The sequence below is a fragment of the Scyliorhinus canicula genome, chromosome 5 (assembly GCF_902713615.1).
Source record: "Scyliorhinus canicula chromosome 5, sScyCan1.1, whole genome shotgun sequence".
NCBI classification, from domain to species: Eukaryota; Metazoa; Chordata; class Chondrichthyes; order Carcharhiniformes; family Scyliorhinidae; genus Scyliorhinus; species Scyliorhinus canicula.
The window spans coordinates 73,070,629-73,095,178 of record NC_052150.1 but is presented as its reverse complement, the minus strand read 5'-3'; the positions used below and the strand labels follow the sequence as shown (position 1 = coordinate 73,095,178).

The 24,550-nt window shown below is 47.6% G+C and overlaps 1 protein-coding gene across 1 annotated transcript in view; it reads left to right on the top strand.

Annotated features, from left to right (window-relative positions):
- The window catches only part of dnah5 (dynein, axonemal, heavy chain 5), a 458,053-nt gene that overhangs the window by 96,285 nt on the left and 337,218 nt on the right, over positions 1-24,550 (top strand). The window contains exons 6-10 of the mRNA XM_038797206.1: positions 6,556-6,693; positions 9,348-9,524; positions 11,150-11,263; positions 17,994-18,101; positions 18,246-18,368. Coding sequence (XP_038653134.1) covers positions 6,556-6,693; positions 9,348-9,524; positions 11,150-11,263; positions 17,994-18,101; positions 18,246-18,368 — 660 coding nt within the window. The remainder of the gene's footprint in view (positions 1-6,555; positions 6,694-9,347; positions 9,525-11,149; positions 11,264-17,993; positions 18,102-18,245; positions 18,369-24,550) is intronic.

The window sequence follows — 24,550 nt, the reverse complement described above, 5'->3', positions numbered from 1 at the left end:
GTTTCGGAAGACCCAGGAGTCCAGGAGGGGATAGAGGCCGACGTTCTGGCCTTTGCTTCCCTGGTAGCCTGGCATCGAATACTGTTGGCATGGAGGGACTCAAAGCTCCCGAAGACCGTAGTATGGCTTTCGGACATGTCGAGCTTTCTTGGCCTGGAAAAAATTATGTTCACCTTAAGAGGATCACTTTCGGGGGGGGGGGGGGTGAATAGCGTAGAGTAGGGAGAAGATAGGCGGGTCTATTTGCAAGAGAGGAGTTGCTATTTGCACTGTGTTTTTTTTAAATTGAGATTTGCACAAGACTGTATATTGTTGCTGTTCACAATGCCAAAAATACCTCAATAAAATTGTTTGTTTACAAAAAAAGAAACAGACAACAGACTGGTAACTCGCTGGTGAAGACCCCGGCAACAGTTTGACTTGACAATGAAGAAGTACAAAAATTAAAACGTATTTTGCTCGGGGACAATAAACCACTCATGATATTGGCAGCTATTAAGCAGCCACTACCCTTTTATAGCCCTTCTATTAGATTGAGGGGCTGCAACAAGAACAACAGTGGGAGCTCTGGAGGAGATGATTTGAGACATACCAAATGTCTTCGGGCTCAAAAGAAAAAGCATAAAAACACCAGGTCAGTACCCTTCTACACATGATTGCCATAGTTGATGATGTCCATCAAGACAAGGAGTTGAGGAGACCCCAGCATCCTATGAGGAAGTTTTATAGAATTTATAGTACAGAAGGAGGCCATTCAGCCCATCGAGACTGCACCGGCTCTTGGAAAGAGCACCCTACCCAGGCCCACATCTCCACCCTATCCCCATAACCCAGTAACCCCATCCAACATTAAGGGCAATTTGGGACACTAAGGGCAATTTATCATGGCCAATCCACCTAACCTGCACGTCTTTGGACTGTGGGAGGAAACTGGAGCACCTGGAGGAAACCTACGCACACACTGGGAGAACGTGCAGACTCCGCACAGACAGTGATCCGGTGGGGAATCAAACCTGGGACCCTGGAGCTGTGAAGCAATTGTGCTAACCACTATGCTACCGTGCTGCCCAGAGCAAGGCCATCAATAACTACTATAGTCATAAGAAGAATCTGGCCTTTTAATAAGCAAGATTTAACCAAAAAGACTAAATAAAGGTTGGCTGAATCCACTGATTCTTTTGACAAGTTATGATTCATTTAACAAGTTGGATTGATTTGCCAGCAGTTGTTGGTACAGAGCTTTATAACTTGAGTTAATTTGGGATCACATCATAGTTGACATGATGCATTGTGGGACTCTTGAAAGCCAAAGAGGATTTAATGTTGGAGAAGGCTGATCAGTTTGCAAGGCAGGCAGAACTGTGCCAGTAGAATTGAGTGTACTTTGCAGAGGCATCAAGGCTTGGTATGATCAACGTACTGTAGTATCTCAGCCCAATGTTGGGAACCTACAAAAAAAGCTGCCAAAACCACCGACTGGATGGGAAGAACTAAATGTTCCAGATGCAGTGCCAAAAGGCAGCATTGCCATGAAGACTGCCAAGGAGGGAGAGCTGAATGCTTTCATTGTGGCAAGGCCAAACACTATAAACAATTCTTCAGATCTAAAGCACCAGTGTTCACCACAGCACTTTCACATGAAAAAACAAACTCCTACATCTTAACAGAACCAGAAAATGTATCTGCTTAGCAGATCGGCATGTTAAGGACTTGGTCTTCTACATTTGATGAAGAGGTACAAAAGTGGACAGTGACACAATACTCAGATGAATTTCCAATGTTGTTTTGGGGACTGGGGAACCTCAATACTGCAGCATAAATGGAAGTATACTCATTGCACAGTGAGCCAATCTTTATTGAAAAACACCATCCACAAGACTTCAGGAGGAGATTGCAGATCTCTTCAGCTTCTCTTTGAAAATAGGTTAGAAGAGGCGGCAACAGGATGCACTCAACAAAGTTGTGAACATCTGCTAGAGGAGCTTCTAAGCTCTTTTAGGACAGAGTTCAAGTGAATGAAGCTGTCGCAGAAGGAGATGATCGGCTGGAAATAGAAGTGCTAGATCTTAAAAGTTGGGTAGGAGGGTGAGCTGTGAGGAGGATGCAGAGATGCTTCAGCAGGATTTGGACAGGCTGAGTGAATAGGCATATGCAGATGCAGTATAATGGTGGATAAATGTAAGGTTATCCTCTTTGGTAGCAAAAATAGGAAAGGAGATCATTATTTGAATGGCCGTAAATTGAGAGAGGTAGATACTCAGCGAGACCTTGGTGTCGTCGTGCATCAGTTTCTGAAAGTAAGCGCGCAGGTACAGTAGGCAGTAAAGGAGGCAAATGATATGTTGGCCTTCATAGCGAGAGGATTTGAGTATAGGAATAGGGATGTTTTACTGCAATTGTCTCGGGCAATGGTGAGGCCACACCTGGAGTATTGTGTGCAGTTTTGGTGTCCGTATCTGAGGAAGGATGTTCTTGAAATGAAATGAAAATCGCTTATTGTCACAAGTAGGCTTCAAATGAAGTTACTGTGAAAATCCCCTAGTTGCCACATTCCGGCGCCTGTTCGGTTCTTGCGTAGGTTTACAAGGCTGATTCCTGGGATGGCGGGCCTGTCATATGAGAGATTAAGTCGGTTAGGATTATGTTCATTCGAGCTGGTGGGGCGCTGGGGGCTGGAGTATGGAGTGAGGCCTTGCGGAGGGTTAATGCGTCCACATCGTGTGTCTTTGCAATCTCATCATGCAGTTTTAAGTGGTACATAGGGCCCACATGATGGTGTCCAGAATGAGTTGTCTCTTTCCAGGGGTGTAGGATAGGTGTGTGCGGTGTGCCGAGCGGTCAGTGAACCATGTCCATATGTTTTTGGCACGCCCAAGGTTGAAGGGGTTTTGGATGGGATTTGCAGATATAATGTTAAAGATTTTGGGGGTAGCGTTTGCTCTGAGTCTAGAGAAGGCAATATTTGGAGTGTCGGAGGATCCAGGAGTGCAGGTGGTCAGAGTGGCCGATGCCTTGGCCTCCCTGATAGCCCGGAGAGTAATTTGCTTGTGCTGGTGGGACTCAGAGCCATCGAGTGTGGGGCTGTTGGTTAGCGATTTGGCAGAGTTCCTGCACTTTGAGAAATTCAAGTTCACCATCAGAGGTGCAGTGGGGGCGGTTGGTGGATGGGGGAAAGAGATGGGGTTGGAAATAAACGGATTATATTAATTGGATGTAGAAGAGTGAGAAGGGATCTCACTAGTTGCTGGTGCAATTGCATTTGTATTTGAAGCTTTTCTATAGTTATCTAAAATTTGAATAGTCTACAGGGAGTCGTCTGGCTGGGGCTGAAATGCATTTTTGTTTGTTTAAAAGTTCTGATGTGCTTTTAGACTTGGGTGGCCTGATAGGCCTTCTTTAGACTGGGAGAATGAAAAGCAAGAAAACCTCCTTGAAGAGGGAGGAAGAGGAAGAGCAGGGTTCCTGACAGGAGACCAGATCACAAGATGGCCTTTCGGGAGCAATTCAGTGATAGTGAGTACCAGTGTTTGAGACTTCATTGCTTCACTAAAGAGGTCATGACTGGAAGCTGCCAACCCTTGCAGCGACAACTGAAACTGCATAGCAGGGCAAGGATCTGATTGCCTCTCAAGATGACATTGGTTCTTAACGTTTATACACCTGGCTCTTTCCAGGAAGCTGCTGGAAAAAAAACACCAGTTAACAGTTTTCAGTGAACTGCTCCATGAAGTAGGTCACTGAGTCCCTCCATACTCAAGGAGAAAGCTACATCTCATTTCAAACAAAAAGATGGATGAGCACGAGTGTTTGCACAGATCACAAATATCCCCCATGGTGCAGAGGGTCATCGTCTGCACACATATTGTGCATCTAATGTGAAATGACATTTTCCCGAATGGAAAGCAATTCTACTCTCATGCACATGCATTTGGTTGTGTACATCAATTTTGGGAAAATGTGGGATGGATGTGCAGACAATTGAGTAGTGGATTAGACTAGTGGTGACATTTGATAAATATGCCATTTGAAGGTGAACTCTGACCTGGAGAACTTCAGCGTGATTGCTGGATGGCTTCTTCCTGAACTGCATCTGTATTCCTGGAGCAACACTCTGCCTCTTTGAGTATTTTTCAGGAGGGCCGCTGCCTTCCTGAAGATACAGGACTTCAATTGTCCTCAGTGATATTGTATGCTGTGGGCCCTGTTTCAACCAACCCATGATGCAGAAAACCATCTCCTTTGTAAAGCCATTCTTGTTCTGTGCTGCTCCCTTCTATTGACTGCCACCTGCAGGTGAGAGGGCAGAATATCAGCGATTGAATAGCACTGTGTCTGGGTGATGTAACTGTCACAGCTGAATATCATGAGGTATGTGGAGACAGCGAGGGTGGGTATGAGACTGGCAGCATTGAGTGGCGTGTGAGGGTGAGATGGGCTGAGTCCTGAGTGCCAAGGACTCATGCGGTATGATGCTGGGAGCAGTGTGAGAGGCTGCTGCGGTGGGCCGGAGATGTTATGTGAAGATGCATTCACTGATTATGAGCAAGTACATAAGATTGTTAGACCTTTTGTGACACTGCTGCCAGGTCTAGATACAGTTAATGGAGTTGACCTCCCTGTACATCTGTTCCTACCACCTTTTGAGAGTGGTCCTTTAGTGTGTCCAGGCCCCCTATGAGACCTTGTGGTTTCTCCTACTGTCTGCCTGCAGCACTAATGCCTCCACCAGCACATTCATCAGCATGGATTCCTCTGTGTGCCCTGGTGATCATTTTCAAGAATTTCCATTGCACCAATCATTTTTTCCACTTTCACTCTTAAGGGGCAGCTTGCCATTGGAACTTGGACCACAAACATACAGGTAAGGTTGGTGCATGAATTTTTTGTCTTGCCCACTTTGATGGGCATGAGCATATCGCCAAATTGTGCCCGTAGTACCCAGAAATTGGGATTAAATTGTGTGCTTTTTATGATTTTGGTGTTTCTGTTGGAAATGTTTTTGTTCTGGGAGATCGTTGTCTCTCCACTGAGCCTAACAAGAGAGACATCACAGCAGCTTCACTATATTATGCATCTTTGAAAGGGCCATTTAATAATGTGTTGGCAACATGGTAATCAAAGTAATATTTGCAATGTTCTGAATAAATTCTGTATTGATAATTTCCTAAAAGATAAGATGAGAATTGGTGAGCAGCTTATACATTCTCATCATACCCAAAGTAGAATCCATTCAGTAATGCAATCTTTAACAAAAAAAAAATTATTGATTCATGTTTGGTGGTAGGGAAGAGCCATTAGAACATTTGCTCCCTGATTGCATGGAAGTAAATTCAATAAAAATATAGCAAATAATTTGGTGTCTACGGCTTGAATGGATTCAAAAGTTTTATTTACTTTGTTAAACAGAACATTTGTATTGTGCCCTGCGGTAACTTAGACATGTCTACCTTGAAATGTTATAGTATTTGGACTGAATTATAGAATGCTTCAATAATGATGACACTGAACAGAGTAAACAGTAACAGCAATTTATACTTACATAGTCCCCAGAACGTTACAAAATTAGCTTCACGTTGCCAATGACCTACTGTCATATGAGGTTATATGAGGCTTGGATTTGAAGGGCTTGGTTGAGGTCAGAGCTGAATTAGTCATTTTTTTTCATAAATAAATTTGGAGTACCCAATTCATTTTTCCCAATTAAGGGGCAATTTAGCATGGCCAATCCACCTACCCTGCACATCTTTGGGTTGTGGGGGCAAAACCCATGCAATCAATGGGGAGAATGTGCAAACTCCACACAGACAGTGACCCAGTGGCAGTATAATTGAACCTGGGACCTCGGCGCCCTGAGGTAGCAATGCTAACCACTGCGCCACCGTGCTGCCCACTGAATTAGTCATGAATACTTTATTCCTGACTTGTCAGCTGAACTGATTACGGCTTGAATTTACACTCTGTGAAGATGAGCACACAAATATTGACATCATTTTTATTGCTGCTACTATTTTTGAAGTAAATTATTGCTGGTAAAGCTCGTGTTAAATCATTGACCAAAACTATTCAGAAAAGCACATTTAGAATTCATATATGAACATACACAGTGCAGAAGGAGGCCATTCGGCCCATCGAGTCTGCACCGACCCAATTAAGCCCTCACTTCCACCCTATCCCCGTAACCCAATAACCCCATCTAACCTTTTTGGTCACTAAGGACAATTGATCATGGCCAATCCACCTAACCTGCACGTTTTTGGACTGTGGGAGGAAACCGGAGCACCCGGAGGAAACACATGCAGACACGGGGAGAACGTGCAGACTCCGCACAGACAGTGACCCAGCAGGGAATCAAACCTGGGATTCTGGCACTGTGAAGCCACAGTGCTATTCACTTGTGCTACCGTCTGCTCCTTGGTTATATATGACCATTGTTGATTGGAAAATATACTTCTTAAAGTGGACGTGTTAAATGTTTGTACACTTTGCACTGATTAAGTTTGATAGCCATGCAATAAATAACTTGTCTTTTTATCAGTAATATTATTTTGATTCTAGGTGAACTTGAAAGAATGTGAGACCGTTGATCTGCGGCTCCTCAAAGGTCCTTCCGATTTTGTGTCCATAGCCAATAGCACCGAAACCTTAGAAAAGATTGAAGCCTGTATTAAAGAGTGGATAAAACAAATTGAGCAGGTAGTGTTAACACGTTCTCTATCTATTCTGCAGAAGAATTTTGGCAAGTAAAGGAATTTGCCCAAAACTAGTCAATGTAATATTGGCAGTATAATAGGGCATATTTCCATGTGATTCATAAAAACAAGCTAAATGGATGGTTAAATGGGGACTGTTGCCACATCCGGTGCAGAGGAACCGCTGTAAATTTCAACATTTCTTGAACAAGTTGTAGCTTTATTCTTCATAGCAAACTTTACACGAAAAGGGATTAAGTGTTCAGGCATTTTGGATAACATTACCTGTGGTTTCTCCTGTAACTTGTTATGCTGAAGTAAATAATTGTCTACGTGCCGACAGTGACTGCATATGACTGACTAAGATTAAAAAACACAACTTTAAAAAAAATAGCAGTTCACTCTATTTTTTGAGCTTTATTTGATTCCCAGCATGAGCTTCCTTTTGATGGGAGGAAGCAATCTTTCTTCAGACCTCACCAATGCTGTCCAGCCTCAGTAAGATTGTTCGTGTGTTTACATTATGCTAACTAAATGTGAGTCCCAGTTTTCTTTCTAAAAAGGTTTCTCAACTCTCCAGCTCAGATCAAGTACTCACCACAGAGGGATTAAAGTGCTCTAGTCTACAGTATACATTTGTGCTAATGGGAATTCCAATCAAAATAAAGCGATACACTGATTGAAATTATCAATGAAGCAATTTTGAAATAATTAGTATTTTTAACAAAGATTTCAAAAAAACTTTTGAGGAAGAACTCTTTAAAAAGTTATTTTTAAAATGAATGTTCAACTCCTACCACCCTCCCTTCTGAAAACATTCACTCATTGCTGCGGTACAGTTGTATGGTGCCAGGTACCTCTACTGTATCTTACCCAAGCAGCAATTTAAAAAATATATAATATGGTTAAAAGTCTGTAAAGATCACCGTCAGTAAAAATACAGCAAATAATTGGAGTCTACGGCTTGAAGGGATTCTAACGTTTTATTTATTTTGTTAAATAGAGCATTTGTATTGTGCCCTGCGGTAATCTGGATATCTCTACCTTGAAATGCGATAGTGTTTGTACTAAATTATGGAAGGCTTCAATAATGATAGCACAATGAACAGTAAACAATGACACCAATTTATATTTATATGGTGCCCAGAATGTTCAAAAATTATCTCAAGATAAGTGCTTCATCGACGCACACCAAGGCATGTAAAGTGATATCAGGGCAGATGGCAAAAGGTTTGGCCAAAGAGATGAGTTTCAAGAATTGTCCAGGAGGAGGAACAGAGGCAGTGAGGTGGAGAGGTGCAGGGAGGGAACTCTAAAGCTTAGGCACCGTGCAACCGAAGACAGCCTCCAATCATGGAGCAAATCAAATCGACGGTGCGCAAGAGGCCAGAATTAGATCAGTGCTGATATCTTGGAGGGATGTGGCACCGGAGAAGATAACAGAAATAGGAAGGAGCATGGTCGAGGAGGGACTTGAAAACAAGGATGACAGTTTCAAAATTGATATTACTTAACTGGGAGCCAATGCGGATCATCAACATTGGATGATGGGCAACCAGGCCTTGGGACGTGTAAGGATATGGGCAGAAGAGTTTTGGTTAACCTCGAGTTTACAGATGGCAGACTGTGTGGAGCCAGCCAGGAGTATGTTGGAATAGTCAATCCTAAAGGTAATAAAGAATGGATGAGACTTTGAGCAGGGGGTGAACTAAGACAGGAGTGGAATCGGACAGTGTTACAGAGTTGTAAATAGATGGTCTTATTGTTGGCACAGTCATTTGTACATTGAAGTTTAAAGTCTTAAAAATCTGTGCCTTATGAATCAGGAACAAAAAGGTATCCATCATCTTTAAAAATAACTCAATTGGAATCTATCTAATCATGGCCAGTGAGTTACTTACAATGGCTTCTTTTTATCACTCTCCTACTGTTACCTCTGGTATTGTCCAATACCTATCCTTAGCCCCCTCCTGTTTTCCATCTACATGCTGCCCCTCGGCTACATCATCCAAAAACACAGGAATAGTTTCACATATACACTATTGACACCCAACTTTACCTCACCACCATCTCTCTCAACTCCACCACAGTTGTTAACTTATCAGGCTGCATGCTGGACATCCAAGTACTTGATGAACCCGAATTGCCTCAAAATTGGGAAGACCAATGTCATGGCCAGGATTTATGAGCGGATGGAAAATCTGGCGAGGCAGTCAAAGAACTAATGACTTTTGGCAGGAATTTCAAGTCTTCATTTTCTGGTTTAAAACTCCATTCCCTGACTTCAACACTCTCCCTGGCAACCATGAGAGGCTGAAATATGCTGTTCAAAATCTTGGTGTTGTTTTAAATTTGAAATAAACATCTGACCACATAACCATGCCATCAATCGAATCACACATCAATGGAACCATCCAGCTGGACAACAGTGGAGAGACGCTGGAGGAGGATGGTGTGGTCAACTGTGTCACAGGCTGCAGACTGGCCAAGAAGGATCTGGAGGGATAGTTTACCTAAGTCACAGTCACTTAGGATGCTGTTTATGACTTGGCTAAAAGCAGTTTCCTCAGCATTTTGGTGATATGTGCCATTCTATGAGCATTGTCAAGATAATATTGGATTAGACCTATTCCATTTAACATTACTTTGCAATTCTAGGTTCTTGCTGAAAGTGAACAATTGCGTAAGGAGGCAGATGATCTAGGTCCACGTGCAGAGCTGGATCACTGGAAGAAAAGGATGTCAAGGTTCAATTATCTCCTTGATCAACTAAAAAGCCAGAATGTGAAGGCTGTACTTGGAATTCTTACAACAGCAAAATCTAAACTTCTTAAGGTGCTTCCTCCCATCTTTTTATTTGCTTCAGCTTCACAAAAATTCGGAAGTGGTTGACATGGGTTTATAATTCGATCCACATTGCTGGAGGAGGTGCTGACAACAGGGGGACTGGAGAAGGGGGTAGTATTGGCGGTTTACCAAGCTATTTTGGAAGAGGATAAGGCGCCGCTGGAAGGGATCAATGCAAAGTGGGAGGAAGAGTTGGGAGAGGGTATGGAAGAGGGGTTCTGGTGTGAGGTGCTCTGGAGGGTGAACGCCTCCACCTCGTATGCGAGGTTGGGCCTGATACAGCTGAAGGTGGTGTATAGAGCACACCTTACAAGGGTGAGAATGAGCCAGCTCTTTGAAGGAGTAGAAGATGTATGTGAACGTTGTGTGTGGGTGGGGGCGTGCGGGGGGGCGCGCGGTGGGGGGGGGGGGGGGGGGGGGCGCACGGTGGGGGTGGGGGGGGGGGGGCGCAAACCACGTTTATATGTTTTGGTCCTGTCCAAAGCTGGAGGATTACTGGTAGGAGGTTTTCAGGGTAATCTCTAAAGTGGTGCACATGAAACTGGATCCGGGCCCTCGGGAGGCCATATTTGGGGTGTTGGACAAGCCAGGGTTGGAAACGGGTGCAGAGGCAGATGCTGTACCCTTCGCCTCGTTGATCGCCCGTAGGCGGATCCTGTTAGGGTGGAGATCAACCTCACCACCCTGGGCCCTGGCATGGCGGGGGAACCTGCTGGAATTCTTGATTCTTGAGAAGGTCAAATTTGCATTGAGGGGAAGGATGGAATGATTTTACAATTCATGGATGTTATTCATTATACACTTTCGAGAATTGGATCGCATCGAACATTGGGGGGGATACTGGGAGAATTGGGGGGAGGGGGATTGTATGTGTTAATGGTAACTATGGGTGAGTCCTGATTCTGTTTTGTCATTTGTTTATGTTAACATGCGGGCTAATGTTTGGGGGTTTGGTGGGAGGACGGGATCGTTATTATCGATGTGGGGATTGACATTGCATTCGTTACTGATTATTGTTGGGTGTAAATTTGGAAGAAAATGTGAAAAAGGAGGAGAATAAAAATATTTTAAAAACAAAAAAGAATTCTATCATTCAAACCCCCTAATACCTATATAAATTAAATACAGGCTGGTATAATGAAAATGTTAAAAAATAGGTTTTATGTCCAACTTATTTAATTAATCCAACCTGAATCTTTGCAAAGCTGCTTTACTTACACATTTTATTTTTATGCCTCTATGATAGGCTGCTATTTCGTCCTGAAACTCAGATTTATTTATTTATTTTCTCCCAAATTTACACCCAACTCCAGTTTATTTAAGTAAGTTGTTGATTTCTGAATTTCATACCACGTTTTATTTCACCTTTCCCCTCTACTAAAATTTTGATTCTTCACAAAATTTAAAAGTTATTTGAAGATCTAGGACATGTAATTTGCCTCCTTAAACTACAGCAATCTTCTTATTGTATGGAGTATTCCTTTTGAAAAGTGATGACCAGTATCAGGCTACTTTTCGCAATTGGTGGGGAAGAATTTATCTCAGGACAAATCACTGTTATCTGGTTTTATTGCTTAGTCAAAGTAATTCTCTTTGGTCTATTGTACTTCCAGAACTGGCGAGAGCTGGACATCAGAATTACTGATGCAGGTAATGAGGCGAAGGATAACGTGAAGTATCTGTACACACTAGAGAAATTCTGTGATCCGTTATACAACAGTGACCCTGTAAGTATTTGTAATCTCCTGCTGCTTATAATAAATGGATAGAATCAGAATAGGAGATGGTGGTGTGGTGACCTAGTAATCTCGAGACCCAGGCTAATGCTCAAGGGACATGGGTTTGAATTCCACCAAGCCAGCTGATGGAATTTAGTTTCTATTGCTAAAAATCAGGAATATAAACTAGGCTTAATAATCGTGACCATCAAACTATCATCGATCGTCATGAAGACACATCTGCTTCACTAATGTATTCAATGGAAGGAAATCTGCCATCCTTACCTGGTCTGGCCTACATGCGACTCCAGCCCCAGTGCAAAATGGTTGACTTTAACTTCCCTCTCTTGTGGCCTAGCCAGCTGCTCAGTTAAAGGGCAATTGGGGATGGGCAACAAATGATGGCCTTTCCAGTGATGCTCACGTCCTGCGAAGGAATAAAGCAAAAGAACAGAATTATAAACTAGATACAGCACAGAAAGAGACCATTTGGCTCATGTGGTCTGTCTTGGCTCTGTGCGAGAACAGCTCACCCAGCCCCCTCCCCAGCCCCTTTCCACGTAACCCTGTAATTGTTTTCTCATCAGTGCTTGCCCAATTCCCTTTTGAAAACCATGATTGACTCTGCCTCCACCTCACTCTTGGGCAGCACATTCCCGATCCTAACCACTTGTGTAAAATTCCTTCCTTGGTTTCTTGCCTTGGTTTCTTGCCAGTCATCTTAAATCAGTATCCCAACTGGTTCTCAACTTTTCAGCCAATGGGAATAGGTTCTTTCTATCTGCTCTATTTAGACCTTCCATGCTTTTGAAAACTTATCAAATCTCCTCTCTAGCTTCTCTTCTTTAAGGAGGACAAATCCCAGCTTCTCCAGTCCAGCCACATAACTGAAGTCACTCATCCTTGGAAACATTTGCGGAAATCCTTTCTGTACCCTCTGTAAAGCTTGCTCTGCAATAACTCCAGTATAACGGAATCGAGTACTGACGATCCACCTCGAGAATGGGCTCCATCAGCCTCTGTCTCTCCATCCTTCCAGAATTATCCCTATGCTCCTTGTAAGAGATTATCTTTTCCCTTATAACTGCCTTCAGGGCTTCCCAGAGCGTGGAAGGCGAGGTGACCTTATTCCTGTTAAACTCAACATACTCTCCAATGGCAGAGGATATATCATTACAAAATCTCTTAACCGCAAGCAATAACATGTTCAATCTCCATGGAGTTGCTGAGAGCGGCCCGGCTCCAACATCGGGCCCAAAAAATATGAAGCATGATCCGAGATGATGATCGCTGAGTACCCTGTCCCCCCCTCCCCTTACCCCAGGGCGACGAGACCTACCCACCGCAAAGAGGTCAATCCCCCCCTCCCACCACCCACCCATAATTCCCGTAACAGCCTCCCCGAACAGGCACCAGAATGTGGCGACTAGGGGCTTTTCACAGTAACTTCATTTGAAGCCTACTCGTGACAATAAGCGATTTTCATTTCATTTTTCATAATTAGCTAATGTGAATCCAGATCCTTTTTTAAAATTTTGTGTGCCCAATTCATTTTTTCCAATTAAGAGGCAATTTAGCATGGCCAATCCATCTAGCCTACACATCTTTTGGTTGTGGGGGCAAAACCCAAGCAAGCATGGGGAGAATGTGCAAACTCCACATGAACAGTGACCCAGAGCCGGGATCGAACCTGGGACCTCGGCGCTGTGAGGCAACACGGCTAACCCACTGCACCACCATGCTGCCCTGCTTGTTCCTTATTAATGAATACCGTGTCAACTCAGTTTGTTGCATATACACTGACCAACACCACCGACATGCTTGCTAACGGCCCACTGACAATTATATACCTCCACCTGGATCTGTTTCGATATGAACCGCAGAAATGACACCCTCTTATTAATCAACATAGCGGCCTCCTGCGCCCTACAATCAAAACCCGAGTGATGTACCTGCCCGACCCATCCCTTCCATAACCTGGTTTGATGCTTGATTCTCAAATGGGCCTCCTGCAGAAAAACCACATCAGCCTTCAAACCTCGGGTGTACAAACCACCAGAACCTTTTCAATGGACCTTTATAACCCCCTTACATTCCAAGTCATCAACTAGACAGGGAGCCTCTGACCCCCAACCCAGGATCTGCACTATCCACCCTGTGAGGCAATCCAGCAGTGCCTGAGCCTGCGCCAGCTCCAGATCCACCCAAGATAGTCGCCATACCCTCTATAAAGCTAGCACCAAAAACAAAGACACCGTCAATCTGCCCCTGAGCACTTTAGTTCACCCCAGTCCATGATTCTTTTTAAAAAATAAATTTAGAGTAGCCAATTCATTTTTTTCAATTAAGGGGCAATTTAGCGTGGCCAGTCCACATACCCTGAAAATCTTGGGTTGTGGGGGCGAAACCCATGCAGCAAGGGGAGAATGTGCAAACTCCACACGGACAGTGACCCAGAGCCGGGATTGAACCTGGGACCTCAGTGCTGTGAGGCAGCAATGCTAACCACTGCGCCACCATGCTGCCCCTCCCATATAGGGCGGAATTTAACAGAAAAATTACTAAATCCATTTATGGCAGGTTTTGTAAAGAGTTTCCCAGTGGCTCTTCCCCACCGCTATCAAACAACAATTAGGGCGTGATTCGCTCAAAAAATGTAGAAGTAGATTTATGACGGTTTTTTTTAGGGAGTTGGAGCCGGCAAGTTCCTCACTGCTATTTACTGACACTTTGTCACTTTTTTGGGCCGAGGCGAGTTTCTCACGCCCACACTTAGAATTTTTTTAGCGCTTGGGAGCTGTACTCTGAGATCGGGCCGCCATTTTGAAAGAGTGGCCAGATCTCTAAGTGAGCTTGTGGGACTCCCGTGGGCAATGTCACCCCTCGCATACATGGATACTACTCCACCCCAACCCCCCCCCCCCCCCCAAATGAGGACACCCCACTATTGGGTTCCTGGGGGTCCCCCTCTTCAGGCCCCACAAGCCCCCTTACAGCACCCGCTCCCTTCCAGGGCCCCCACCCTTCCAACCTCCCAGAGGCCCCTACTTACCTGCCCTGCACTCCCTCACCCTTCAAACACCCCCCCATCCACATTTTATGGGCATGGCCCCCACGGGCTCTGATCCTCGGCACAGCCACTCTGGTACTCATGCTCCCTTACACTGCCACCCTGGCACCCAGACAGTGCTCCTGCCAGCATGGCAGTGCCACCTGGCACATTGGCAGTGCCAAGATGCCAGCTGGGCATGCTCCAGGGAAGGGCCAGGGGCTACTCTACACTTAACCTGACTACCCAGGGGTCTCCGATGGCCTGGGAGATCCCCTGGCTGCCATTCCGCCTGGTCCATGTTTGTGTGGACCAACACTGATCGGCACCTAGCTACAGCCTCCCTGGAGAGGCCAGAGAAATGAGTGAGGCCAATGGATCCTGGGCAGTTGGGTCGTAAGCAGGTTTACGACCTGCTTCCGCGAGCGTCATTTGGTCCAGCCCATTTTGGGCGGAGTTTCGACTCCGATGTCTCACGAGGCACGGAGGCTATCCGAAGGACCGCTGGAGGCCTCTCCCGAGATTCTCCGGCTGTATTGTGCTCTCGCTTGAGCACAACACGGCCAGAGAAGCGTGCCGTTAGTCACTTTTTGGGCCCTGGGGAGTTTCTCATCGGCTTAGCTCACACGTTGAAATTTTTTCTGCACTGGAGAGCTGAACTTTGAGATCAAACCGCCATTTTGAAAGGGTGTACCAGTCTCTAAGTGATCTTGCAGGTTCCCCTACCCATGGACAATGTCACCCCCCTCCCCCCCACACACACACATAGGCATTACCCCACACACCCCCATGTGAGGACACCCCTCTGTCCCTCCCTCTTCATGTCCTCCCACGCCTCCTTACTAGATCCCCAGCAGTCAGCCCCCGCCCTCCTTTCATGAGCATTGACCCTTTCGGGCCCAGACCCTTGACGGTGCTCTTGCCAGCTTGGCAGCACCTATGGGCACCTTGGCAATGCCAGGGTGGCAGTGCCATGGTTCCAGCTGGGCAGGGCCACGGTCCCCGGGTTCCAGGGCGAGGACCAGGGTGCCTCACTGCACTATTTCTAGTACCCCCAGGGGCCTCTGATGTCCCGGAGACTCCTCGGATGCCGTTCCGCCTGGTCCACTTTTGTGTGGATCTGCCCTGAATTGCGCCCGGCTGCAGCCCCGCTGGGTGGCTGGTGGATCCCGGAAGGCCGGTAGATCCTGGGTAGGCCTGCCTACGTATGTTTAAAACCTATGTAGGCTTGCGCCATTTAGTCACGCCACTTTTGGCCGGGATTCTGATTCCGATGCCTTGCGTGACTTGGATATATTCTACGAGACGTAAAGACTGCCGGGAAGCCCATGGGAGGCCTCTCCTAGGATCTGCGGGCCGTGTTGCTCTCTCGCTCGAATGCAACGCAGCCGGTAGATCATGCCCATAGTCAGTAGACTTTGAGCCCTGCAAACCCTCCGGTAGTCCAATGATTCTTGGGTTTTGCCATCTGGAGCGGTTGTCCAGATCATCAAACCTGGCCTTCAACGCTTTATGCTCTTCAGCTAGCAACACCATCTCTGCCTCCAGGGAGACAATATAGTCACTATGGCCTGAGAGCGCCACCTCCAACCTTCTGTATCATCATACATTGTACCCCTATATGCTAGTCCATCTTCTCCAAGGCCGCCCAAATAGGGGCCAAAATCTTCTCCAGGTCCTCCACAACGGCCTGTCAGTTGCTGCTTCTTAAATTAGTCCCTCAAGAAGCTAGCCAATGTCTTGATCAACCACAGAGAGGCCACCCATGCAGCAGAAACCTGCGCCGTGTTCCCCTCCACTGAGGGTCAAGGAACTTCTGAGTCTGACGATGATCCCTTGTCCGACTTCTGCCTTGTATTGTATTTGCCAGATATTACTTATATGGGAGACCTTATCCCACCAAACTAAATGAATTTCCCCCAAATAATCACCCATAAACTGGGCAAAATGGACCAAAATCAAATACCCTGGCTGGTGCCACCACATGGATGACTGCTCACCACACAGCCGTCACCAGAAGTCCACCTCTCCCTTTTCTAAACCCCAACGGATACAAGCCTATCCTATCCTAGCCAACCTATCTTTAAAGACATTTGCTCATTTCAGGTATTAGTCTAGTAAGCTTTCTCTGAACTATTTCCAATACATTTACATCCTTTAATTACCAAGATTGTGAACAGTACCCCGGATGTGGTCTCACCAATGCCCTTTAATAATAATAATCACTTATTGCCATACGTAGGCTTCAGTGAAGTTACTGTGAAAAGCCCCTAGTCGCCACATTCTGGTGCCTGTTCGGGGAGGCCGGTACGGGAATTGAACCCACGCTGCTGTCATTGTTCTGCGTTACAAGCCAGCTGTTTAGCCCACTGTGCTAAACCTGCCCCTGACTGAAGCATAACGTCCCTACTTTTGTATTCAATTCCCCGTGGAATAAACAATAACATTGTATCAGCTTTCCTAATTACTTGCTGTACCCACATGATGACCTTCTGTGATTCATGTACTAGGACACCCAGATCGAAATCACACCTTGATCAGGCCAATGACATGTTCATTCAGGGTGTTGGTACACAGGTGATCCTTGTTTTATCAACGTTGAGGCTCTGTTGTGCATCTTGCAGAGTTGCTAGGAGCCACCTCATTAGAGGGTCATCCTTTCCTCCCTGAATTCATAGAAGTGGAATACCGGTGCTGAGGCAGGGTTGACTCTCTGAATATAGTAGTACTCTGTCAGGTGCTTGGAAAGCATATAGACATGCAGAGTTCTTCTGGTTACATACAAATGGGCATTAATGCAGTGGTAGCCCTTCCTATTTGTGAACCTATCAGGTCTGTCTGTGGATGCCTTGCTGTCAATTACACCCTGGACATGGTGTTGAAGCAAACCTCCTTATCCTTTGCGCATGAGAGTCTGCATCCATGGGGATGCTGGAAAAGTCTGTGCCCCTTGTGAAAAGGGGTCCTGAGACGGTGTGAATGCAGCAGTGAATAGCAGACTGAGAGATCACACAGAGGTCAGTAGCTGAGCCCTGAAATGAACCGGAGGCAAAGAGGTTGACGGTCAGTGTCGCCTTCCGTGGAAGCAGCAGAATCAGTCAATGAGTTCTAGGAGGCAGTTCATCGTTAGAAAGGGCACAGCTGTCAGTCACTGTATCCCTGGAGAGTTGAAGAGTCATCCCGCAGTGACACTTGGACACCTCAAGGTAAGTGAGCCTATTCTGATAGATCCTGAGCTCAGGGTATCTTCAAGTTCTACTGCTTGGCCATGGCTCCTGATGTTTGGCCTGGTGCTGCTCCATCATGACACACGATACTGTTGCTGCAATGCCTCAATTGCCGACAAGGTATGAGGGAGCTGCATCCATGTCGAGTGACAGACTCCCCCACCCCCTCTCCCACCCCCACCCCTTACAACCGCAGGAATAAGATTGAACAGTTTAAATTGGTCCCTTTCTGGTCCTAAGGTTGATGATAAACACATGAAAAAGATACACAGTTATGAAAATTTCTGTGGAAAGTTTAATGGACAGTGTAACTGATCTGTGTATTAATTGTGCATTTAAAATGAATACCGATGTGCATTGTTGATGCACCATTATCTTTCCAGCAAGACTGCCCATTTGAAAGCAAAATGAGAGGAATTCAGATGAGGTTTGAAACCGATTTTTGTATCAAACTTTAATGCAGGTTTCCATGGTGGAAGCAATCCCTGGGCTAATCAATGCAATTCGAATGGTTCATAGCATCTCCCGTTACTACAATACTTCAGAGAAGATTACTTCTTTGTTTGTGAAGGTATGATGCCAAAACCTTTAATTTTTTTGTTGGTTTAATTGTTAAAGTTTCCATGAATGAGAATACATATGAGAACATCTAGTTAAATGAGACTGATTACTTTCCTACTGAATAGATATTGGCACATTGGTTTGTTATTTCCAGGTAACCAATCAGATGATAACAGCATGTAAAGCATACATAACAAATAATGGAACAGCTACAATTTGGGATCAACCGCAGGAAGTGGTGGTCAAAAAGCTGAAGTCAGCCATTCAGTTAAACCAGGTAAAATTTCTGTCCTAAATATTTGAACTGTTTACAACAAAATATACCTTGCTATTAGATAGAGTGGGGAGGCGGGTGAGCACTTGGATTTAAATTTGCTTCTTTGGCATGGAACTTTGTCCACAGCAGTGCATATTGGGAATGCAGTTTCTTAGTTAGACTCATGGTCCAGTTGACTTTCCATCCCTCAGTTTTAATGGTCTGAATCTCCTGATGAAGGGAATGACGAGCGACTCAATTTAAGTCATTGATGTGTCTTGGAACCCCAATAAAGTCATGTCAGGTGCATATGCGCAATGCTTATGTGGGAAGTTTAAACTTCCAAATGCTGGTTTTAACCCACTGGGACTGGTGCATGATTCTCTGAGAGTGGGATCAGATGGTGTGAATTATGTAGACGTGGGCTGTTTGCCCTATACATAACTCTAGTTTTACTTCCGGATTTACTAAGACCTTTTCCTAGCAGGTGTAAAGCCTGCTGAAGAGCACAGATTGATGTTTTCCACCCGCCCCCTTCCGACAATACTCAATCCCTCCTAACAATGCTTACCTCCATTCCGACTCACCTCCCAGTGCCCTTAGTTCCTGTTTGGCTGATGTTGGAAAAATCTACATTGTCAGGGGACGAGTGGAGAGGGAATGAGGGAAGGAGGGAATGATATTGAGGCGAGGAAAGGGGTTGATGGTGAAGTGGGGTGAGGATTGTTGGTGGTGGTGGGGGAGAGTATTGTTGGGGGTGAGGGAGGTCAGTGAATAATGCCGGGGTGAGGGGTGAATGATGTTGTGAGGGAGGGAGGGAGTATGACCTTCTTTGTGATCATAGCACTCTTCCCCCCCCCCCCCCCCCCCCCCCCCCCCCCCGGTCTGATCTTCTGCGACCACCTCTGGCATGCAGTCTTCTAGCCTTTTGGCTTGAATCTTGGCCAGTATTTTGGCATCTGCGTTCAGCAGTGAGATGGGTCTGTATGACCCACATTCCATTGGGTCTTTATCTTTCTTGTGTATCAGCAAGATTGAGGCCTGTGCTAGCGTGGGTGGCAGTGTGCCCCTAGCTAGCGAGTCTGTGAACATCTCCCGCAGGTGTGGGGCCAGCGCTGTCGCGAATGTTTTGTAGAAGTCCGCCAGGAATCCGTCCGGTCCCGGCGCCTACCCCGCCTGCATGGAGCTTATGCTGTCCATGATCTCTCCCAGTGCTAGTGGTGCTTCCAGGCCCTGTTTTCTGCCCTCCCCCACGACTGGTATGTCCAGTCCATCAAGGAACTGTTTCATCCCGGCCTCCCCCGTTGGGGGCTCTGAGGTGTACAGCCCTTGGTAAAAGGCCCTGAATGCCTTGTTGATCTTTTCTGGCTGTTTGTAATGCGCCTCAAGTATCCCTGATTTGTGCAATTTCTCTGGTGGCTGCCTGCTTTCTCAGCTGGTGTGCCAGCAGGCGGCCGACTTTGTCTCCGTGTTTGTATAGGGTCCCACGTGTTTGGTGGAGTTGAAGCACTGCTTTCCTGCTGAAGAGCAGATCAAAGTTCCTTTGCAACTCTTTCCTCTCCGCTAGGAGCTCTACGGTCGGGACCTCAGAGTATTTACGGTCTACCTCCAGTATGGAGTCAACCAGCTGCTGCCTAGCCGCCTTTTCCTCCCTATCTCTTTGCGCTTTGAAAGCGATGATTTCCCCTCTTAGTACGGCCTTTAGCACTTCCCAGAGGGTGAGACCTCCCTGTTCTGATTGTTCTCCGTGTATTCTGCTATGGCCCGCGATACCTTTTCATTGAAGGCCTTGTCAGCTTGTAGGGTGACGTCCAACCTCCATGTGGGGTATTGAGCCCTGCCCGTTTCCAGCCTCACATCCATGTCGTGTGGAGCGTGGTCTGATATCACAATTGTGGAGTATTCCACTTTGTCTAGCCCCGGAAGCACCGTTTTCCCCACCACAAAGAAGTCAATTCTGGTGTATATGTTGTGTACTGGGGTGAAGAAGGAGAATTCCTTCTCCCCTGGGTGGGTGAACCTCCAGGGGTCCACTGCTCCCATCTGTTCCATAAAATGACCGAGTTCCCTTGCCATGTTTACGGTTTGCCCCGTCTTGGGGTTCGATCTGTCAGTCGTTTGGTCCTGTACACAGTTGAATTCCCCCCCCCCCCCCCCCCCCCCCCCCCCCCCACCCCACCCTAGGTTGGGCGCGTACACGTTAACTAGTACTACTGGTGCCCCATCCAGGGTCTCGCTAACCATGATGTACCGTCCCTCTGGGTCCGCAACGGTCTTTGTCGCCCTAAACATCGTCCTCTTGCCGATCAGTATCGCCACCCCCCTGGCCCTCGTCCCGTAACAGGAATGGTAGGTCTGTCCCACCCAGCCCTTTCTTACCCGCAGTCGGTCCTGCTCTCTCAGGTGTGTCTCTTGAAGGAAGATTATGTCTGCCTTCATGTTTCTTAGGTGATTGAGGACTCTGGATCTTTTCACAGGGCCATTGAGTCCCTTACGTTCCAGGTGACTATCCTGGTTGGGGGGGGGGGGGGGGGGGGCTTCTGTCCCCTTGCTCCTGTGGGATTAACCATATTCACCTGGTGGACGCGCCCCTGCCCTCCGGGGTTCCCCCTCGTTCATCCTGGTTCATCCTGGATGGTTGCTGTCACTGCTCTCTCCATGCGGTCGGGCCCCTGCATTCCGGGGCCTCCCTCCGTTCAGACGGCCGCCACGTGGGTAGCCCCCTTCACTTTGGTGTTTCCCTTCGCCCATAGGCCGTACTGGGTGGGTGCTTGCAGCGATTCCTTGTTCCAAGCCCTTGGTTGCGGCACTCTGTAGCCCTATTGCTGTTCCTTTTCTAGCCTTCCATGTCCCTCCGTCCCTGTGTTCTGCCCCCCCTGTGCCCCTCCCCCCCAGCCCCTCCCTTTCCTCCCCCTTTCTCCCCCTCTCCCATGTGTCCCTCCTTTGTCCCTCTTTCCCCTACTCCTGTCCCCATTTGCCCTCCTGCCCCTGTTGAGTGGTCCCACCTGCCCTCTGCCTGGCGTCGTCCCCTCTGTTGGGGGCACGCTGCGGCCCTGCTTTTTTGCCTGTCCCCTGTGCTAGCTTTCTTGCTAGTGTGGCGACCCCCCTCTGGGGAGTTACTGTCACGCTTCTCTCCTGCCCAGCCACTGCGTTTTTTCACCCACTTTTCACCCCGCCGTTCCCTGCGCTCCCCCTGTTTGCTCACCCTTCTCTGCTACTCTCATACCCTTGTGCTTGGGCCTGGTTTCCCACCTATGTCGGTTCGTTGGGTAGCGGTTTGCTTTTTGTTCAGGATGCGCTTGCCATGTTGGGGGTGGGGGCCTGGCATTGCCTCACCCCCTCCTCCCCGTCGGCAGGTTGTTGCCCCTTACCAGAGGCCCCGTGTTTCTACCCTTGCTGTTGGTTTTCCAGCCCATGTTCTTCGATAAATCTGTTTGTGTCGGCGGGGGATGTGAAGAAATACTCTCTTATGTGACCCAGCGTTTCGCTGGGTACAGCATACCAAATCGCACCTTGTTCCTGTGAAGGGCTGCTTTTGCTCTATTGAATGCGGCCCGTCCCCTGGCGAGGTCTGCCCCAATGTCTTCGTACACTCTAATTATGTGCCCTTCCCATCTGCAGATTCTGTTTTGCCTGGCCCAGCGCAGGATTGTTTCCATGTCTTTGTACCGGTGCAGTTTGGCTATAACTGCCCTTGGGTGTTCCCCCGCCCTGGGTTTTGGGCGCAGCGACCGCTGTGCTCTGTCCATTTCTGGTGGTTTGGGGAAATTTTCCTGCCCCACTAAGTTGCCCAGCATCTCGGCCACATAGGCCGTGGGGTTTCTACCCTCGATCCCCTCTGGTAGGCTCACTATCCTGACATTTTGCCTCCTTGAGTGGTTTTTCTGGTCGTCTACTCTGCCCTTCAGGCTCCCCTGTGTTGTGCCCAGTCTCGCCACCTTCTTCTCCAGGGCCGCGATCCGGTTGCTCATGTCAGTCGCAGCCCTCTCCAGCTCCTTAATGGTCGCCTTTTGGGTTTCCAGCTTCTCCTCCCTGGCTTTCAGTTTCTTCTCTGCTCTGCCCAGGGCGAGCTGCACCTCCGCCAGGCCCTTGACCATTGCTGCCTGCACTGCGGCCTCTATGTCTGCTTTGGTCCCTGCCTTGTTTTCTTGCTGGTGTTCCCTCAGCGCCTCAGCAAAGGCTGCCTTCCAGTTCCCCTCTGGCCCAGGGGGTAGAAGCTCCTGTCTGCCCAGTTCTTTTAGTTGCGACGAGGCTTCCATTCCGCCGCCTCATGTGCCAATTAGCTGATCTGAGTGGGCTCGTGTATTGCCCCGTTTGCTCTTGGTGCCCTTTCTCCCTCTGCTTTGGCTCCCTTCTGGCATTTTTTTTTTCCCTTTCCCCCTTATTCCCCCCCTTCCCTTCTTTTTCTCTCCCCCCGTCCCTTCTGAGAAGACTCTTTTCAGGTAAGTTTGGTTTTCTTTTTTGAGAAGCGTGGAAGGAGAGAGGGAGTGTTCTATCCCTTTAACAGTTTTCTTCTTCTAACTCTTTTTCCCTTTTGTTTTTTTTTCCTTTTTTCCTCCTTTCCCCCCCCCTTTTTTTCCCCCTTGTTTTTCCCCCCTCAGAAAGAGAGAGTTTTGGTTTTCTTTTTTTCCCCCCTCCTCCTCACTCACCCTGGAACCAGAGAGAGAGAGAGTGAGAAAGGCTTCTCAGGCCGGGAGTCTCCCTTTGTTCAGCCGCTGCCTGCCTCGTGGTGGTTGCCACGGGGCGGGGGGAGGGGGGGAGAAAGAGAGAGAGAACAGTGACCACCTGTGGAGAAGAGCTCTAAGAACATCGGCAATGCATCACAGCTGTCATTCCCACCTTACACCAGCGCAGAAACACACACCACGGTGGCGACATTTGTGGACAGACTATGGGGGTACTATCTGGTGGAGGCAGGTACATTCAAGGGAGACAGCAGACGGAGGTCGGCTGGATCCTCGGATTCAGCCAAGTCCCAGCCAGATGTCAAGCCTCTGGATAAGGTTTTCCCAGAGCTGATGCAGATGATAGGACACAGCCATGACATTAACGACGGGGTTTCAGCGACATTCAAGTGACTGCAAGGCCGATTGAAAAGCCTTCAAGCACAGGAGTTGATCCTGTAATGCTTGGCACCCAGACCAACTCCTCTCGGGTGGTTACCGCAGTAGGAAACCTGGAACACGACATCCATGTCTTGAGTGATGGTGTCCAAGGCATGGCTCAGTCTGTGACAACCATTGCTGAGGGCCTTTACATCACGTCCCATTGGATGAGGGACATGTCCCAGATTGCTGAGGCACTCTAGAGCGGATCCCGTCAGTGCTGAAGGCGTTGACATCATGGTGCAGAAAATGGGGGACCTCCAGGGCTGGCAGTGCCAGATGACTCAGAGGCTTCTGGAGCTCAGTCCAGCTGCCCCCCTGTCTCATGCGGACTCCAGGGCCCTACGGGCACCATCAAGGAGGAGGAAGCTCTGGAGGCCAACCTGGAGCCTGTCACCAAGGAGGCTACTGCGGTCTCTAGTTCACCTGGTTCCCCTCCTCCCTGACATTGGCACATCTCAAGATCAGCAGACAGAACAGGGTGGCACGGTGATAACTGTGACACCAGTAAGTCGGCCGGGGCCCTCCAGCTCCAGGCCCTCCAGAGAAGGGGCATCATATGCCACAGGTGTGGAAAGCAACAGGCTGCCTCCACCTCTGATGTGCTAGACGCTACTCAGTCAGTTTTGTAGGACAGATAGGCTGCAGCTGTGGTTGCCCCTGTTATGGGTCTCCACAGTATTTAAAGATTTAAAGATGGCTGGAAGGTCTCACCGATGCAAAGCTGTGACCCCCCTCCAGTCCCCGAACAAACCCAACCCACCCTGAAAGCCCCCCCACACTCACTGACACATCTCCCTCACACCAGGTCAAGGTGACACATACCTGTGGGCATGGCTGGCTGCATGTCCTCACTCCCATGAAGGAGACAGTGCTGGCCATGATTGAGGCCATGGCCAACGCCAAGTCAAAACCAAAAAGCTGGTACGTCCCTACCTCATCCATCTTCTCACATTCCACTTCCTCCTCATCCCACAATTTCTTGTAATATACAACCTGATGTAAACTTGCATCTATTGCTTTTCCTCCCCCTTCCCTCAACACAAGCAGAAGCCACCTGATGTCTGAATAATGCAATGGCAGCTCAGACTGAGGCCA